At 34.3% G+C, this 18,074-nt stretch overlaps 2 protein-coding genes across 2 annotated transcripts in view; one reads left to right on the top strand and one right to left on the bottom strand.

Moving 5' to 3' along the window:
* LOC21392749 overlaps positions 1–3,947 on the top strand; it is a 6,150-nt gene extending 2,203 nt beyond the window's left edge. Inside the window, exons 5-10 of the mRNA XM_024164025.1 lie at positions 74–691; positions 967–1,407; positions 2,219–2,413; positions 2,878–2,934; positions 3,567–3,629; positions 3,722–3,947. Coding sequence (XP_024019793.1) covers positions 74–691; positions 967–1,407; positions 2,219–2,413; positions 2,878–2,934; positions 3,567–3,629; positions 3,722–3,808 — 1,461 coding nt within the window. The 3' untranslated portion in view covers positions 3,809–3,947. The remainder of the gene's footprint in view (positions 1–73; positions 692–966; positions 1,408–2,218; positions 2,414–2,877; positions 2,935–3,566; positions 3,630–3,721) is intronic.
* Positions 3,948–8,723: 4,776 nt separating this feature from the next.
* LOC21392747 (U-box domain-containing protein 4) lies at positions 8,724–13,376 on the bottom strand. Its single transcript, XM_024164002.1, has 5 exons — positions 13,186–13,376; positions 12,314–12,594; positions 11,457–11,573; positions 9,183–11,204; positions 8,724–9,068 (listed from the first exon to the last, which is right to left on the bottom strand). The coding sequence occupies exons 1-5, from the start codon at positions 13,196–13,198 to the stop codon at positions 9,009–9,011; spliced, it is 2,493 nt and encodes an 830-aa protein (XP_024019770.1). The 5' UTR covers positions 13,199–13,376; the 3' UTR covers positions 8,724–9,008.
* Between the last annotated feature and the right edge of the window lie 4,698 nt (positions 13,377–18,074).

The raw sequence follows: 18,074 nt of genomic DNA, 5'->3' as shown, positions 1-18,074 counted from the left end.
AGGGAAAGATTTGGTATAATTTAACATTGGGAAAGGATGGACATAAAGTTTTAATTGTTTTGGAAAATTGCAGATTCAAGAAAAAGATGAATTTCTTATGAATGCGACATTAAGGAGGTATAGATCCCACCATCCTTCACCCATATGCTTTGAGAAATATTATAGGGAATACGTGGTTGCTTCGTTGCCTCTTCTAGAGGTTTTAGATAACTTGCCTGTTACTAAGATTGATAGAGTAACGGCGAAGACTATCTACCGGAAAAACTTTGAGTACTTGCCTTACAAAAGACAGCAGAAAGAAAGTATTGTCAGTCTTTTGCATAAGCGCGAAATGGGATCAAGTAAGATGTATTTTCAGAAAAAACCGAGGCCAAAACATTTGGACCCTTACCATGCTAATCTGCTGTATTTCTCGCGGTCTCTTTGTGCTGCCAAGTTGGGGTCTTCTGAATGGCCACTCTTGCATCCAGTATCCAACTTTAGCAGAAAATTTAAAGAGGAAGGTAAAAGGCCTCGTCCAAGGCAATTTGAGTACCATCCATTAGACCCTAGTCTTATGGTTTTTGGAACCCTTGGCGGTGAAGTCGTCGTTATCAACCATGAAAATGGGAATACTGTTAGTTATATCCCATCCGTGGGAGCAATGAGTAGTGTTTTGGGGCTCTGTTGGCTTAAGAAGTATCCATCAAAGGTATGCTCTTTTTCCTTGCATGTTTTCTTATATGTTCAATAAGTCGTACTAGAACGAAATCTCAATCTTTTTCTCATACTTTTGTGTTTATACCCCAACGAAATTTACATTATCTAGTATTGGGAATCACATTTATGTCAAATCTTACCCTTCCAATAGAACTTGACAAAATGTATCAAATTTTCTAGTATTAGGAATCATAATTGCTAGATATTGGCCCTTGTTAAAATGTGACAATAATTCACTAATCCTTTTTTCATCTTTTGAACAAGTAGCTTATTGCAGGCTCTTGCAATGGTTCCTTGAGACTGTTGGACATCAATCAAACCCTACCAAAACGCTCAGACTCCTGTTGCGGCCCAGCAGATTTCGCTTTCGAAAGTTTCGAGCAGTTGACTTCTCTTCATGTCAACTCAACAGATGAGAAGCTCCTTGCTAGTGGCTACTCAAAGGACGTTGCGCTATATGACCTTGGCACGGGAAAACGCTTACAATTGTTCGCTAATATTCATCGCGAGCCCATCAACGTTGCCAAATTTGCTTCCCATTCACCTTTTATATTTGCTACCTCTTCCTTTGACCATGATGTGAAGATGTGGGATTTGAGACAGAACCCATTGCAACCTTGCTTTACAGCTTCAAGCTCAAGAGGAAATGTCACGGTTTGCTTTTCTCCTGACGACCTCTACTTGCTAGTTTCAGCTATTGACAATGAGGTATGCCTAATTAAACAAGTACACAATCTTATTTTTCTGTTGGCAAAAAGTTTCATGGGAAACATTATGAATTTTGTGGATGTTATTCATTTTAATCACTTTGGTGGTGTCACCCTTCTTAAATAAATTTGATTTTTTTTTTCACTGATGCATCTTGAATTTATTGGTGTCTGGTAGCTTGGAGAACCGAACTTTCAATTTTAGCAAATAAGATGCTAAATTTGAAAATCTGTTGCTACTATAGTCCAATAGCAACAAAAGGTCAATTGATGGATAGAATTCCCCATGACTTTTGCGCAAAATGCAGTCAAAACTTTTTATTGGTTTGCAAGTTGGACTCTAAACTTTTTAATCTTGGCATTTGAGACCCTAATTTCAGCTCATTGATTAATGTTCCTTATCGATTGAACTGCATTGCCTTTAATTGTCAAATTTAGAGTCCGAAATGCAAAAACCAAAAGTTTGGGATCCAACTGATGAATGATAGAAACAATTGGGTGTATTAGTGTAAATCACCCCAAGCTTTATGCTTAGTTAACCCGTTGGTCCCTAAACAATGAAAGGCTCATTTTAGTACCTAAACTCTTAAAAAGACAATCTGTTAAGTACTAATAGAAAGAGCCTCAAAAAGAAATGCTAGCTCCTGTGCTTCAAATGCTATTTCTATCAGATCTTTGGGGACTAATAAAATTCTCGATTTTTAAATTTAGAGACCAAAATGAGACTTTTAACATAGTTTAGGGACCAAAGTTTTACCTCTTGCTGATCCCGAAGTTGATTATGAAGACCTGTAAGTTTTGAGGATTGGCAGGTTAAGCAACTATCAGCAGCAGATGGGAGGCTGATAATGAACCTTGAGATAGCTTCAACAGGAAGTGCTCATAACTATACTCGTTCACATTACATGAATGGAAGGGATTACATCATTAGTGGGAGTTGGGATGAACATGTTGTCCGAATCTTCTGTGCTCAATCTGGAAAGCGACTCAGGGATGTCTATTTGGAGGTACTTTTTTATATATTTAAAGTGATGATCGAGTAAATTGCATTGTTGCACCCCGAACCCTAAATTTTTAATTTTATCAAATTGCATCCTAAACTTTATAATCAGTGACAATTGAGGTCAAATAACTAACGAATACTATTAAATTAATGGCTTAAGATATAAGATTCACACATAAAATGTAAAGATCGTAACTTTTCAAACATGTCATATGTACAAATCTCGTGTCTTAAACTGTCAATTTGATATCATCATTAGCTATTGAACTTTAATTGCTACTGATTTTAAAGTTTAGAGTGCAATTTTCCAAAATTGCAAGTTCTGAGTCCATTATCTAAAAATAAATATTTTCGGGTGTAACAGAATAATTTACTCTGTTTGATGAGATATTTGTATTTTCTTTGCTTGCTTAGGTGGTCACAGATTGTCTGTGCTAAAACTCTTGGTATGCTTTTTCTCTTTTGCAGGATTTGGATTCGGGAGATCCAATGTTTGTACAGTCATTAAGGAGCGATCCATTCAGAGTAAGTTTCTATTTTCTTTTTTCCTTTTCTTAACTTCATCTGAGATTGTTTTCACTGACATGGTTGTCAGTCCTAGACTAATGTATTTGACAAAAAAGTTATAAAAATGAGATTATTTGATATGTTAATATATTTTGTTCTCCGATACGTGATGCCATCTTGAATGTTATATCTACTGTCATAAATTTTAAGCTTTGAAATTTATAAAAGAAAAATTATAATTTTTTAAGTAATTGAATAATGATAATGCTATAAATTAATAAGTGAAAGAATCAACATATCAATTGATAAATAACCAAGTGCCACCAAGCATTGCGTATATCAAATTTGATACTATTTGCATTGAGAATGATTTCTTATCTAAATACTAAGGCTTTGTTTGGTTTGTAGGTTCGACTTTTGTAGTTTGAACCCTTTTATTTGGCATTGGCATGAAAATTTAGCTCTCCTCTCCGCTTAAAAAAAAAAAAAACTAAAAACCAATAGAAAACACCTTTGTTCCACTTGAATATCAATGTCTTATCAGTTTGTGTGTGTCATCTTTCTATGCGAGAAAACATGCTCTATGAGTTATGGACATTAACAAATACTTTGCCATTATTTTCTTTAAAATACAAAAAAACAAAAAACAGGATTTCAACATGAGCGTCTTGGCAGCCTCTATGCGACGAAGCTCAAAGTGGGAGATCATCAAGGTAACTTATACGCATTGTCGTTTTTGGTATTGTTGATTGTATGGACACAGAAAATGGTTAGACTAAATACAATGAGAAATGCTAAATTGCAGGTCAATTTGCTTGCTTCAAGTGCCCAATACGCCGAAGAATGTTCATATGGCCAATTTTTCTCTACTTCCGATAGTCTAGGTGGTTGATGTATATGTTATATACACAGATAACAGAGCGTGTACATATATATCTATTGTAGTTATTGGATTTTGTCTGTTTTGTGTGCATATAGTGCAAGATATGGAAATTTGTGTTTAATATTTGAGATTGAAATGTCTGTCCTGATTGGTTCATTCTTGTGGATAATTCTCAGTAATTTCACCTCAAGTTAGTGCCTTTCAATTTCAAACGACATACTGCTTGTCGTTTTTGATGTATACGACATAGGACTTTTTAGAATAAAACTTAAGTACATATGTTTGGGAAGGGGAACGACAACAGATTTTGAAAGAAAATGACACGTCGTTTGTTGAATTGTTAAAACAACCGAAGTTCCTAACCTAGCTACTTATAAGGGCAGAAGAAGTAGTCAATCAATGATACGATATTAAAAAACCTTTACGATAAAATTGACATGTTGTTTTTGGCAATCTAATTTTGGAGATTTTAATGGTGATAAACCGTTTTTTTTTTTTTTTTTTTAAGAAAAAAAGAAATGCTTAACAAGAAACTTTTGGACTATATAAGCGATATGCCTTTTTCTAGATTAAAGGACATTAAAATGGTAAAAGACAATCGACATGTTATTTGTTATTTGTGCAAGCGACACTAAAATTCAAGGATTAATTAGTGGCATCCTCCTTTTTCTTTTTCTTTTTTTCCTTTTCATAAACAACAAGTTTAAAATTTGTAAACGACAAATATGAATAATTGCCATGTTGCCGACTACCATTGATCGATGTGGACATACATACATATATGTTTCATACAATGGGCATGTCTTTTTGGACGAGCAACATGTTTTTTCAAACAATTTTATTAATCATCCGTAACTTACAATGATTTTAATGGTTATTCTAATTCTAAAATTTATTTATTCATAGGTATCATAATATAAGATATTAATCAAACAGTTATAATAGATTAGATAGTTGATAAAAATTATTTTGATAATAATAAAATTAAAATTTTAACACATATCCTCACTTGTATTAAAATATGCCCTTATTATAAAGGTTTTCGTGGAAAACAAGTCCATATATATATGTATGTATGTTTTCCGTTGACTTAAACCCCACCACATTACTCAAAGGAATATTACGGATTTTTTTTCTTTTTTTTGGGAAAAAAAGGAATATTAAGGTTTAGTGAACGTTGCACTACAAATAACTCTCTTTCTTTTGCACATTAAAACGAATATGGGTGTAAGTCGAAGCACATAAACAATATTGCAAAACAACCTATAATTTTCTTCTCGTTCTGTGAAACAAATATTCATAATCGCGTTGTACCTACTACCATCCGTTCATTTCACCGATTTGAGTTTAGAATTCGAGTTTTGTTACAGTAAAAAGCTCTCAGAAACAGTCACATCTAACTTTTTTGCTACAGTAAAAAGTTCTCACACAAAATTACATCTCAACTCGAATCAGCGAAGTGAACGGATCCACTTGTTTGAACTCCAGTCAGATCTAGTCTTCGCACCCTTTTTCGGGGTGGAAAGAAATCAAAAGAAAAAAAAATTTAAAATGACCGCTTTGGTAACACTAATTAACTTAGTAAGTAAGACGAAGCCAAAATTGAAGACAGCAACTTGCATGGTTAGACTTATTGTCATGATTTATTTACAAGTGTACAAGTACGTATACACAGATAGATACATACGAATATATATAGAGAGAGAGACACACACACAAAATTAAAAAATTAAGAATGTAAAGGGTTGATGGGTATCTCTAGACTTTTCAAACGTGGATTTAAGGCGAAAAATAAATAAATACTAGAAAGCCAAAAGCTGAGTAGGCCAACGACCCAAAAAAACGCGTCAAACAAGATTCGTTATTCCACCAACCCCACTCCACACCTCCAATTCAATACAGTCTTATATTAAAGCTGTGAAGTCGTCTTGTATCCAAAGGCCCATTTTCATGATTTATTTTCTTAAGGAAAAACAAACCTAATTCCTCGACAAATATATGTACACACACACACACACACATATATATATATATATATATATATATAATATAAAATATTGGTTGTTTCTTTTTCTCACATAAAGCAGACTTCCAAAGAGTGACGCTAGCTCTATAAATATGCCTAGGGTACGTAACTATGTGTCGCACGACCATTACTTATTATTATAGTTTGTTATTTAGGGTCCTCAGAGCGTGACATTTTGATCTTTTATTAATCTGTTTCTTTTGTGTTAAGTACTTTCAACCAGGGACGTAGCTAACTAAGGCCCGGAAGGGTTGCAGCCTCCCTGAGCTCAGGCCCTATTCTTTTCGTTGATTCGAGTTTAGAATTCGAGTTTTACTACAGTAAAAAATTTTCAGAAATAGTCACATCTAACTTTTTTACTACAGTAAAAAATTTTCACACAACATCACATCTCAACTTGAATTGAAAACTCAAATTAACGAACTAAACAGGCCATCAATTAACAACTTTAGTGTTATTCAAAAAATATTTTGTTTTGCCTATTTTTTCTTGTTTCGTCCCCCAAAAATTTTCCATTTATATTTCAGTGATTTGGTCCATTTATAGTCTGTATTCGCAAGTAATATTTACGTCTTCTAGAAGTAGAACTCTCATGAAAATTAAATAGGAAGGAAATTATGAGGTGCAAATGAAACAAGTTGGGAAAAGCAGAGCTAGAGTACAAATTATTTGTTTGCCTCATGCAGCTAAATAATTATACTTTCTTGGAATAATTATTATTAATGTATGCAATCATACTTTTGTAATCGGATTGGATTCTTAGTTGTTATTTTCTCTCTCTTCTTTCTTTGACCAAATCTCTTCATAATTACTCCGCTCCTTTCGGATAATAGACACTGGAATTGGAACTGTTAACATAGTAGAAGGCAACTTTCTTAACAAAATCATATTATAAGCCTGGTGAAATGGTTGCCTATAAAATCCCATATTTAAACAAGGAAATTAAACATTTACCAGCTGTAAGGAGACAAACAGAAAATAAGGGAAGAAAGTAAGAGCTCAGAATGCTGTATACGTTCTTTACTCTCTCTGATCAAGCCTCGGCAAACATAACTCTTGTGGGCTTATTTTTTTTTACATAACTTAACCGAGACTCAGGTTAAGCTCCGTCTCGGAAACTTGTGAGGTTAGGAGTAAAGCATCCCGAGGTTGGCGTATCTCGTTGGGCGTGGAGAAGCATTGGGAACCCCAATTTCTTTCTTCAGAGCCGTTTCTTTTCCCGTCCCCCCGCCCCGGCATAGCGCTTCGCTTCCGGTTCTTCGGAAGAATCAACTGACTTCCCCCTTCTTCATTGATCTGGGGGAAAAGGAACTGTCTACCTGTTGGGAAGCTAGACATCAAGTAAGTGGCTTGATGAGGATAACTAAGCTGACACGCCGGAGTTGGCTGCTGGCACAACAGGGTGGTGCCTTACCGCACCACAGGCGAACGCGCGGTAGCGTTCGTGGTGGTGCTTCAGGATTCCCCTCAAAACTTCTGTCACTCTACCCCCGCAGGGGCAGAAAACCCATCGCTGTCTTGGCTGTGCTACCGGTGGCCCCATTTCGCCTTACCAACCCCAGGGAAACTCCGAATACAGGCCTAGATCGTTTGTACAGACAGACTTTTGGGGTGCTAAGATCCAAAGTCGAGAGGGAAACAGACAAATCAATAGGAAATGCTATTTGCTTTGTAAGAATAAGAAAAAACTTCTATGAAATGAAAGAGTTTCGCGGGAATTGTCTTGATCGTGGGATATCATTGAGAAATAGGAATAAGTGTTATCGAACTGACTTGAGTTATATATGTGAGAGAAAAAAACTATAATAAAAAAATTAAATTTAAATTTTTATGAGAAAAAATACTGTAATAATAAGACTTGAGTAATGACTTGAGTCATGAAATGAAATCAACGTACCCTAAAAATAACAAACAACAACAGCAAAAAGGTTCTCTTGTACTCCGTTTGAGTCATGAAGGTTTTTTTTTTTTTTTTTTTTTCATGCTAAAATTTTGTATGTCGAGCAATCCCACAATATCCCAATATAACTGGTAAAAAATACCAAAGAAACCATCACAAAAACCATCCAGTCCTGGAGCCTTTCGTCCTCCAAAAGGTATGAAAGAACTAGGCCATCGAGATCTGTAGGACAGCATTGCCAAAACTCATTCATATATATATATATATATATATATATATTAGGATGTGTACACATATATAAGTTTTTAATGATTATATTTTTATAAATATATATGGCAATGTTGTACTACAGTTACATTACTCTTTTAGTGTACATGTGGTAACAACACTATAATAACTGGAAGAAGAATTTCATCAATAAATAATTAAAAAAATGACATTTCTATAAGACCGTATGGTTAAAGAGACCATGCATTTGGTATGACCTCTTCGGTGCAGAAGCAGCAAAGAGGACTTCAATAACAATAGTAATTCAAAGTTGCATTTTTTTCCTTTCAATTTTTTCGTATTTCTTTCTCCAGATACAAAACGACAGATTGTAGAAAGAACACACAACTGAGATGTGGGTATTCACTATCACAACTTCTGAGTTTTGGGTTTGTTAGGCGAAGATCTGACGGTGGAGTCAGGGTTGATGCCGGGGGCTAAGTGATCTGTTGTCGGCGAGGGACGGGACCTGTGGAGAGGGCCGGAACACGTGCAGATCGGAGTTAGGAGATCTTCTCGAGGATGATTCACCGGTGGGGGAGGTTTGGGTTCTATGGTGCAGAAAGGAGGAAGATGAACAGAGATCTGGGTTTTCTCTTTTTAACGGATATTGTAAGAACCGTGTATAGGAGGGTTTATTTTTGTTCCGTAGTCCTTCAACTTTTAATACCACAAGAACAAAAATAAAAAAAAGAAAAAAAAAGAAACATGCATAATAAATCTTGGCCTATGTTAACGAATACAACTGATTATTAATCTGTGATGTTATTGTCCAAGCTCACTGCGAAGACCAGACTCACAAGTATAAGATTTTCTTCCCACATTCATATAACAAAGTATTTTACAAGACTGAATCAAATCCTTCATAAATAATTCCTTTTTTGTTCTCTCAACAAATCATGTAAAATACACAAAAACAAGACCTTCCATTATGAATTATTTTCACCGTCAAATGTACACCGTTTATGGAGCTTGAGTCAAAACCTCAGGTTACACAAAGGCTTCCGTTACAAAACTCAACCCCTCCCTGCATTACCATGCCGATGGTTTCTGAAGTAGGTCAGAAGTGCCTGCGCCTGCAAGCAAAATCGAAAACTTTGAAATCAATTTCTCACCGAAAAAATTAACGAGTGTTTGTGCAAGACAGAAACAGAGATTCAGGCAACCATCCTCGGCAGCAACCAACGTACCTTTTCTTTCGCCCTCGGAGTGCCAGATTGCGACAACGCCACTAATGGTGGGACTGCCCCTTCTTGGAGCACCATGTTACAAAACCTACCACTATTTGTGCAGAGTTGTAAAAGAGCAGCCGCTGCATTCTCCTTCCCTCTAGCCGAACCCAACTCAACAACCTCAACCAAAACAGGGATCCCACCCTCCTGGCCGATCGCAGTCCTTCCCTCAGGAATTGTAGCAAGATTGGCCAAAACAGCAACTGCCTTGTCCACCATGCCAGCTGCCGGGTCCATCAGCTCTACTAGGTATTTCACAGCTCCAGCTTGAACAATCCGGGCCTTGTTCTCATGAAATATTGATAAATTGAATAAAGCTGTGGCTGCGTCTTTCTTCCCTCGGGGAGTCCCATTCCCCAATAAATCAACCAATGGCCTAATAGCTCCAGACCTTCCAATTGCAACCTTGTTATTCTCGATCACCGAAAGACTAAATAGAGTGGCAGCTGAGTTCTCCTTCGCCTCGGCGCTACCAGTTTGGAGGACATGAATCAAAGGTTCAATCGCATTGGCATTAGCAATTGCAGCTTTGTTGTTATCATTGATTGACAAATTCAGAAGTGCAGTAACAGCATTTTCCTGAATTTTTGCATCTTCCGAGCGGAGCAAATTCACCAACAAGTTAATGGCACCACAATTTGCTATAACAATCCGATTATCCATATTATTCCTGGCAAGTAACCGAAGTTCAGCTGTTGCATCTCTTTGGGTATCGATCGAACTACTTTGTAGCTCCTCAACAAGCTTACGAACTTGAGCTTCAACGTCAGCAAGGTCGGCTCTCATTTCAACAACAGGAGAAACTATCCTTGGCGCAAACCTCTCAGATGGCCTACGCCAAATTGTATGGCTTCTAGACCTTGCTGGAACCTGAGCAACAGCCTGTGGCTCTCTTTTAACATCCCCAGAAGCATCACTGCTGTAGCCCGTAAGATTTGCTGAATCATGTAAAGCCTCATTGGCATCTCCTGGCGTTTCTTGCGGAAAATTAGCACTAGAAATTGTGCTAGAAGCTGACACAGTTCTACTATGTCTCTGAGATGACTCTCCAACTCCATTAACGTTGGATAATTCTTTTCTCGAAGGTGATGTAGACGGTTGGCCAACTGAATCAGGACTCTTTTCTTCGGAGTTAGTGGACCTATCTTCAGAACTTGTCAATGACACTCTTGCAATATCTAAGCCCTGCCCGTTTCCAGCTACACCAGACAAGGAGCCTTCTGATGTAGAACGAGGATGCAATGGGGAACTTCCTTCTCGATCGAATCCACCTGATGCGGTAAAGATCGTAGTTGGCGAACCTATGGGCCGAGTTGATTCGGGTGACATTGGTTGGTTTCCCCTAGACTGAGGAAAAACGGGTGTATCCCTGGTCGTACCAGAATCTGCATTTCCTAGAAGATGTGATGGCTGATTTAAACCCGTAGTCCTTGCTGGATCGGGAAGCTTTACATTGTTTGACTCGCACCAATTTACAATTAGAGCCTTTACAGTATAATTGGTTATTAAATTGGTGTGAGCAAGAGTCTGCCTTGTCTTAGGACAAACTGTGAGGCCAAGATCAATCCAATTCTTAATAAAGGCCCGCTCATAGGTTTGTCCTGATGCCACAATTACAGGATCTGTCATTAGCTCCAGAGAGAGAGGACAACAGAAATCAGGAGGTATTGGAACTGGGCTGCAATTCTGGGACTGCTTTATCATAATAAGCCTCTCATGCATGCGTGTTACTAAAGCAATCATCTGATCCATAAACTCAGCTTCATCGGTCTTTTCAGATTGCTCTGCGTTCTCCTTCACCTTTCCAAGTGCTACGGCCTCGATAAGAATATCCTGGTTTGACCTCAAGCTAAGGTTCTCCGCAATTTTAACCAGGATCTCTGAGCTGGGTCCACCACCCTCCACTTGATATTTTATAGCTTCTTTTAAGACATTTGACATTTGTTCAAATCCCAAATGCTTAATTTTCTGTATGCAGTGCTGCAATCAATTACACTGAGTGAGACATTTTATATCACATGTTCTAACTAAGAACTTAAACACTAAAAAGGCTAGAAAGAATTTCTGCAGCAATCACAATCAAATAGATGCCTTTTCATTATAGTCTAACTTTATTAGGAATAAACCAGAGATGTTGAACAATATGCATTACATCTACAACACAGGAAGGGATATATGAACAATAATTAACTACTAGTTTACTTCAGGGCCAAAAAAAGGGTAGTTTGCTACCTCAAGTGACACTGAATCCAATTCATCAGGAAGAACTTGATGAGAAGACTTCAGCAACTGGAAGATGTCCAAGCTAGAACTCCGAATCTTCGATAGCAACGATTCAATTTGTAGAGCCTAAATAATCATCAACAAAAGAAAATGGTTATATGTTGTGAAGAATGAACCCTTTTCCATTTTTTGACTTTGAAGCGTGATCATTTATCAGCATAAAACAAAAGAATCATAATAAATGCAACAGATGAAATCATTTAGAGATAGAGCTTTAAGTGAAACTCAACTGATAGAATCTTGTATTTTATGAAGTAATTCTTTAGCTAAAGTGACTCCTGTAGAAAACCTAAAGCCCTAGTACACAATCACGAAGAAGACCAACAATTGAACATTTCTCACTGTACAATGCTTCATCATTTCTTATACCACCACCTTCAACAAACAAATAAATGAATAGTACTGCCACAACAATCACAGACAACCTTTACCACCACTACTTCTGTTAGTTTATAATTTCTACCACTTGACACTCTGTCCCGTCACAAACTATTTACTTTCAAGCCATCATAGATTAACCAAAACCACAAGAACATAGGGATCCTTTGGAGTGAGAAAAACATCAGCAACCAATACAGCAAATGAACATAAATGCCTCCCGTAACTAAAGATTATCAGAATAGACTACAAGATATCTCTGATCACTAAGAATACTAAAGGCATAATCAAAACCCCGTTGCCTAAACACAAACTTATCATGACGACGTTGATTCTATAAGTTCAATTTAGGAAACTGCACCTTAAACGAATAAGTTGAAAATAATTCCAATTCACAAGCTACCGTCAAGTAAAAGTTCGTAACTTACAAAATAAACTTTACTTGACAACGGATGCCAGTTTACAAACTGCTCCCTCAAATCATCAATAAAACAACCAAGTTCTTCAAATGACTTCTTAAGAACTTCACTAGAAGCTGCTTCAGAGTCGATAAAAGCATCAAGTATTGTTTTCAACAACTTCAATATCTCTTCTGCCCTCTGGTAATACTTCAGAAATGGCTCTGAATTTATGTTAACACAGGATGATAAATGGAAAAATGAAGAGATGTTATCAAGAAGCACTTTTAACAATGATATCTCCATCACACCTGCATCAGTACACCAAAAAGTTACCATAACAAACGGGTCAAGCTGAAGGATTGTCGTCATTTAAGAAATGGCATTAAAAGTGATTAATCAAACAAAAATTCAATCAGAATACGTTTTGAACCAAGTAATACCTTCTCACAAGTTACAAATATCTGGAAAAGAATTAGATAGGTTATGATTTGATCTATAACAACGAACCGATTCACCAATGACTGCTATATTTGTTCAAATTTTTATGTATGATTGTGGGGTTGAACTGCTTTTGAGAATGAAAAGACCAAAAAGAAATTGAATATATTCACATGATGTGCAGCAAAGGTTTGTATGTTGAGTTCTATCAGAAGTTCTTTTGGGGAAATTGTATCAGAAGTTCTTATGCAAACAATTCGACAGATTTTAGAACCAGTAAAAAGAAAAAGAAAGAAATCTGTTCAAAAAACCCTTTAACAATAATGAAAATGATAACCAATGGTAATATCTGTAATCATACAACACCAACTATTATAATTTGTCTCATAACAGCTAAGGTTCATTAGCAGCAACAAAATGTAATAGCCGCGTACTTTCATGACAAAGCGACCAAATTGTACCTTCCTTCAGCATAAACTTATAAATTCAAAAACCAAAGCAATCTTTCCCACATTTCTGATCCTTGAAATACAAAATATCCATGAAAATGAAGAAAGCACTATGGAATTCCCCAAGAAAAGAATGAATCCTTGCTATCAAGAAATCAAACCCCCCTCAAAACTCTTGGAATTTAGAGCTCCTCAACTGAGAAATCCTGCACAAACAAAAAACTTCAAACTTAATGACTTCGAAAAGCTAAAAACACATAACTAGAATTAGCAACTGAGAATATCTAGTTAATCTCTTTGGTGAAGCCAGTAGTACATTCCCTGCCTCTAGGCAGCCTGACTTAGGTTCCAACCAGGATGGTTCCTTCAAAAACTTTACTCAACAAAGAAATCTAAGAAAAATTTGTTCCGGTTTCAAGCTATTATACCAAAAACTTTCCCAATATCTATTAAACAAGAAAATAAAATAACTAAAAGCAGAAAAGAAAGTGAATTTTGAGAAATTCTAAATAATAAACTCAACCCAATACTCCTTGCAGCGAGCCGTTTACTACGAAAGGAAATTCTTCTCTTAGAGTCAGAAATTACCATAAAGCTTATATGAAACAATATTTAACGTCAGCACCACGAAAGCTTCTTTAGTTTACAATTTAAGCAAAAGTTTCTTTTTCTTTTCTTTTTCCCCCATTTCTTAACAACAACAAAGCATGTTTCCGTGTTCTCTTACAGTTAAAATATGTGTATAAAAAATGGCAAAAATTTTGGGTTATAAGTTACCAAATTCTTAACCAAATAACTTGCTTCAGCTCCAATTACGGCATGCCCAGATTGGAAAATTCGATTAGAAAACCGCGAGAAACATCAACTTGATAAAAGAAATTCCTTTGATGCGAAAATCCGCTAGTAATTATACTATAAATCTCAGTCATTAAAATTACCCAAATAAAGAAAGAAAAAAAGAAAGGCTTCGTACAGCATTCGAATCAAATGTAACGTTTCAAAAGAAAAGGGACGAACAGTACTTAGAACTTAGCCATGTGATCAATCAATCCTACATCTGTAGATTGAACCAAACTGATTCGCAATTGAAATCGAATTCGAGGTCAAATCAAAAGGAAGAAAACGGAAAATGAAATTTGAAAAGACAAATTGATCATTTTGAGCCCAGAATGCAACAATCGAAAGCGTGGAACCAGTCAACCAACAGAAAAATGAGGAGAAAACTTTAGAAGAAAAATGCCGAGGAAGAAAACTCAAAATGGAAAGCTGACGAGCAAAGAAGAAGAAGTCGTTTTAGCCAATCTCTTCCCTCGGACATAGACCGGCCAGATTTCGCTTATTTTCAGCTGGGTTTTTGTTTTTCTTAAAAAATAATAATTATAATAATATAACTTTTTTTTTTCCTTTTTCTTACCTAAATTCTAGAGGATCATTCTTTTCGAATTCTAATTGACGTAAACGATGATGATGATGATGATAGTGATTATTTTTTGAGAAGGGGTATTTGTGTTATAGTTGTAGTTAATCTCATAAATGTTCTATTTTATTTGAGTTTTAATTTTTTAAATAGTTAGGTGTTAAATATTTAAGGAAATATTTGAAAATAAAAATAAAAAATAAAAAATAAAAAATATTTAAAATTCATGGATTAATATAATACAAAAAAGAAAATTAATTTACACAGATAACTTTTAAATTTTAATTATTTTTAATTTTAATTCTTAATTTACACAATTCTTGTTAAATATTTACACTCAATTAACATAAGAGTTAAAATTAAACAGAATAAAATTTCAAAAACTAACCGAAAAAATAAAAAATTAAAGTAAGGTTGAAGTTAGGACAAATATTTATATTATACAGATGCTGGTCGTACCTCCTGTACAGAGGCTTCAGTAGTTGGAGATGGACATTCTCGTCATTTCATAAAAACAAAATTCGTAATTTCTCTTTTATTTCAAAAAGAAAGAAAGTATCTTCTTTTCTTTTTCTTTTTCTTTTTCAAATTTAAATACTATGTATAGTTTAATTGCAAAGAATTTTGAGGATTAATTAGGTAGCCCTTGGCCGCCAAAAGGTCGATTCGCCATATTTTAAGTAATATATGAAGTCGGTAATAAGTTGAATATTACCTTAATTAAAACAGTAAGAGTATTGACTACAATATTGACTACAAAAATTAATTCAATAAAATTGTAGCAATTCAATCATTTTCTTCTAGAAAGGTTTAAATAGTCGTGGCAACATAAGAGAATTATGTAATGTCCCTAAAAAATAGAGATTGAAATTATGTAATAAAATAAAACAATATATATAATATATTATTTTAAAGGAGAATGTAGTAAATAATAAATTTATGAAATTAAATTAAGTAAATAATAGATTTTAAAGATATTTAAAATAAATAGTAGTTTAGCGTGTAAATGTTTCATTTACGATTAGTAAAATATATTTTTTTTACGTAAATTTTTTTTTACGACTAGTAAAAAGATTTTCACATAAATAAATATTTTTTTACCACGTAAATTACTTTTTACTAGTCGTAAATGAAATATTTATACAATAAATTAATATTTACTTCAAATAGTTTTAAAATCTGCTATTTAATTAATTTAGTTTCATAAATATGCTATTTACTATAATTTTCGTTGTTTTAAAGCGCCAAATACTATCACGAGTTAAATGAAACTTGATAAAATTTTAATTTATCCATATGTATTCATTCCATGTTAAGGAATCCCGCAATAATAATCACATCAATAATATGATATTTATTTGTACCCAATTAAAGATTCTTTCATGACAAATTTTGAAGAGTTCTAACTTGGTTTAATAAACTTCCATCAAGAACATGCAGTTCACCATTCTTTTTGGCCGAAGGAACGTACTTCATCGAACTTTTTTGTTTGAGCTATAATTAAAATCTCATTCATCTTCCTAATACAACAAAATTGAGTTCACTTATTAGTGTCCCGAAGAAGTAAAGATAATATCCGTGAAGAAGTAAATATATATATATATTTATATTTATATATATTGCCTTTACAAACTCATCGTTATACGTACTAAATGTAATGTTATACTATGAACTTCTGCCTCACATGTAAGACCAATATTTTGTGAAGGACTTAAGTTTTGCCTATATAGAATGTGGTTTTACTTATTTATCCCAGCTTCATGAGTTCGTTCAGTTTCATAATATTAATCCTTGTATACTTATGCAACATCATTTCCAAAAGGAAATATCAATCATCAAAGAAAGATGATTAAAATATATGTTACAATTCTTAAAGCAGGCAATAGCTACAACAAAAATTCCTGTTAAAATGTTGTTGTTTTTTTTTTTTTTTTTTTTTTTTGGTTCAGAAGGAAAATGTTAGTTAGGTTAAAGACTGAAAAGTGAATCTGTTTTACTTTCGTAATAGAACAAAAATACTAAAAAAAGACGCAAGAAAAGAATTCATTTTTTACCTTTCTTTTTCCCCCAAAAATGATATTAATTTCACATTTTAACGACCAATTTGGATTATTAGGCTACTTGATCGTGTTTTTCTTACCAAGACCACAAGATTCTTCCACGGCTACAAAATGAACGTAAAAGACCCTTTGAAATGTCAACTTTCGGGTATGGTTCTTAGAAGTTTCATTTGAATATGTTTTGTCTCGTTTAGAAATACACACATATTATATAGGTGTATATGCACACAGATGTATATGTATCACAAGCGTTCCTAAGTAGCATCGAACTTCAATGTTCCCAAAAAAAAAGCAATAAACAAAAGATGGGATTTTGCGTCAAAGGCTGCTTAAAGGAGGAAAAAGACCACGTTTACACACAAAAAGCTTCTATCTGTCACATGCAAATGCATTGCAAAGTGGAGTCAACGATCAAATTTCTAGTTGGAAAAGTGGCAGCTTTAATTGAGCTCAAGCTTCAAAGCGTTTGTTTTCATGGCTGTTCCAAGGGTCTTTCTTTTGTAGGGAGATAGTGCATGATTCTAAGTGTTAGATGTGATTAAAATTAAATCGAAATAAAAATATTATTTAAAATATATAGTTTATATTACAAATTTAATATTAAAAAACAGAACCCTAGTGATAGTTTATTTGTTCTATACTTTTAAGAAATGTTGTCTTTTAACGTTATGTTTAGCATGATGGAAAAGTGAAAAAAAAAGAAGAGAGTAGAAGGATTATTGGATGAAAAATGATAGAATTAGTTGTTTAGTAAGAAGGAAGAGAGGAAGGAGAGAAAAATAGAATAGAAAAAAATTATAATGGGGCCCACTATTTTTATCTCTTTAATATTAGGAGGAAAACTCAAATTCACTATTGATAACTAAATTTACTTTTGTGTCCCTATTTTAAAATCTAAATTAATATTAAACAATTAATAAAATAATCATTTAGGCTATTATATGTTTTCTTTTATCTCATTATACCAAACACTATAAAGGAAAATCAACTTCATTCCTTTCCTTTATATTTTCTTTCTTTCACATTTTCTTTTTTTAATGTGTTTTTTTTTTTTCCATTCTCTTTTTTTTCCCTCCAACTAAACGGAGTGTAAAGGTAATAGAATGAGAAAGAGAATAACAGTTATATCTTGGCAATTCTGGCAATTCTGGAATGACAAGAAACGCCATGGACTTCCCTACTTTCTCAAGAAAAAGGAAAACAACGAACTATATAAAAAAAGCTTTTATTGTACCTCAAAGCGTTTGTTTAAATGGCTTTGAAAGGTTATTAAATGTGAGATTTTTATGCTAGAGTATGAATTGAAGCGTTAGATAGGATTTTGAACAGATTTAATGTTCAGAATTGTGTACTACCGAGTATACTACAATACAAAGCTCCTATAAAATAAGAAACAAAAACATGTCTTTCTTGGCAAAGCTGGT

This window comes from Morus notabilis, unplaced genomic scaffold, assembly GCF_000414095.1.
Source record: "Morus notabilis unplaced genomic scaffold, ASM41409v2 Scaffold1633, whole genome shotgun sequence".
NCBI classification, from domain to species: Eukaryota; Viridiplantae; Streptophyta; class Magnoliopsida; order Rosales; family Moraceae; genus Morus; species Morus notabilis.
The sequence above is the reverse complement of the archived record's forward strand: the minus strand, read 5'-3'. Positions and strand labels throughout refer to the sequence as shown.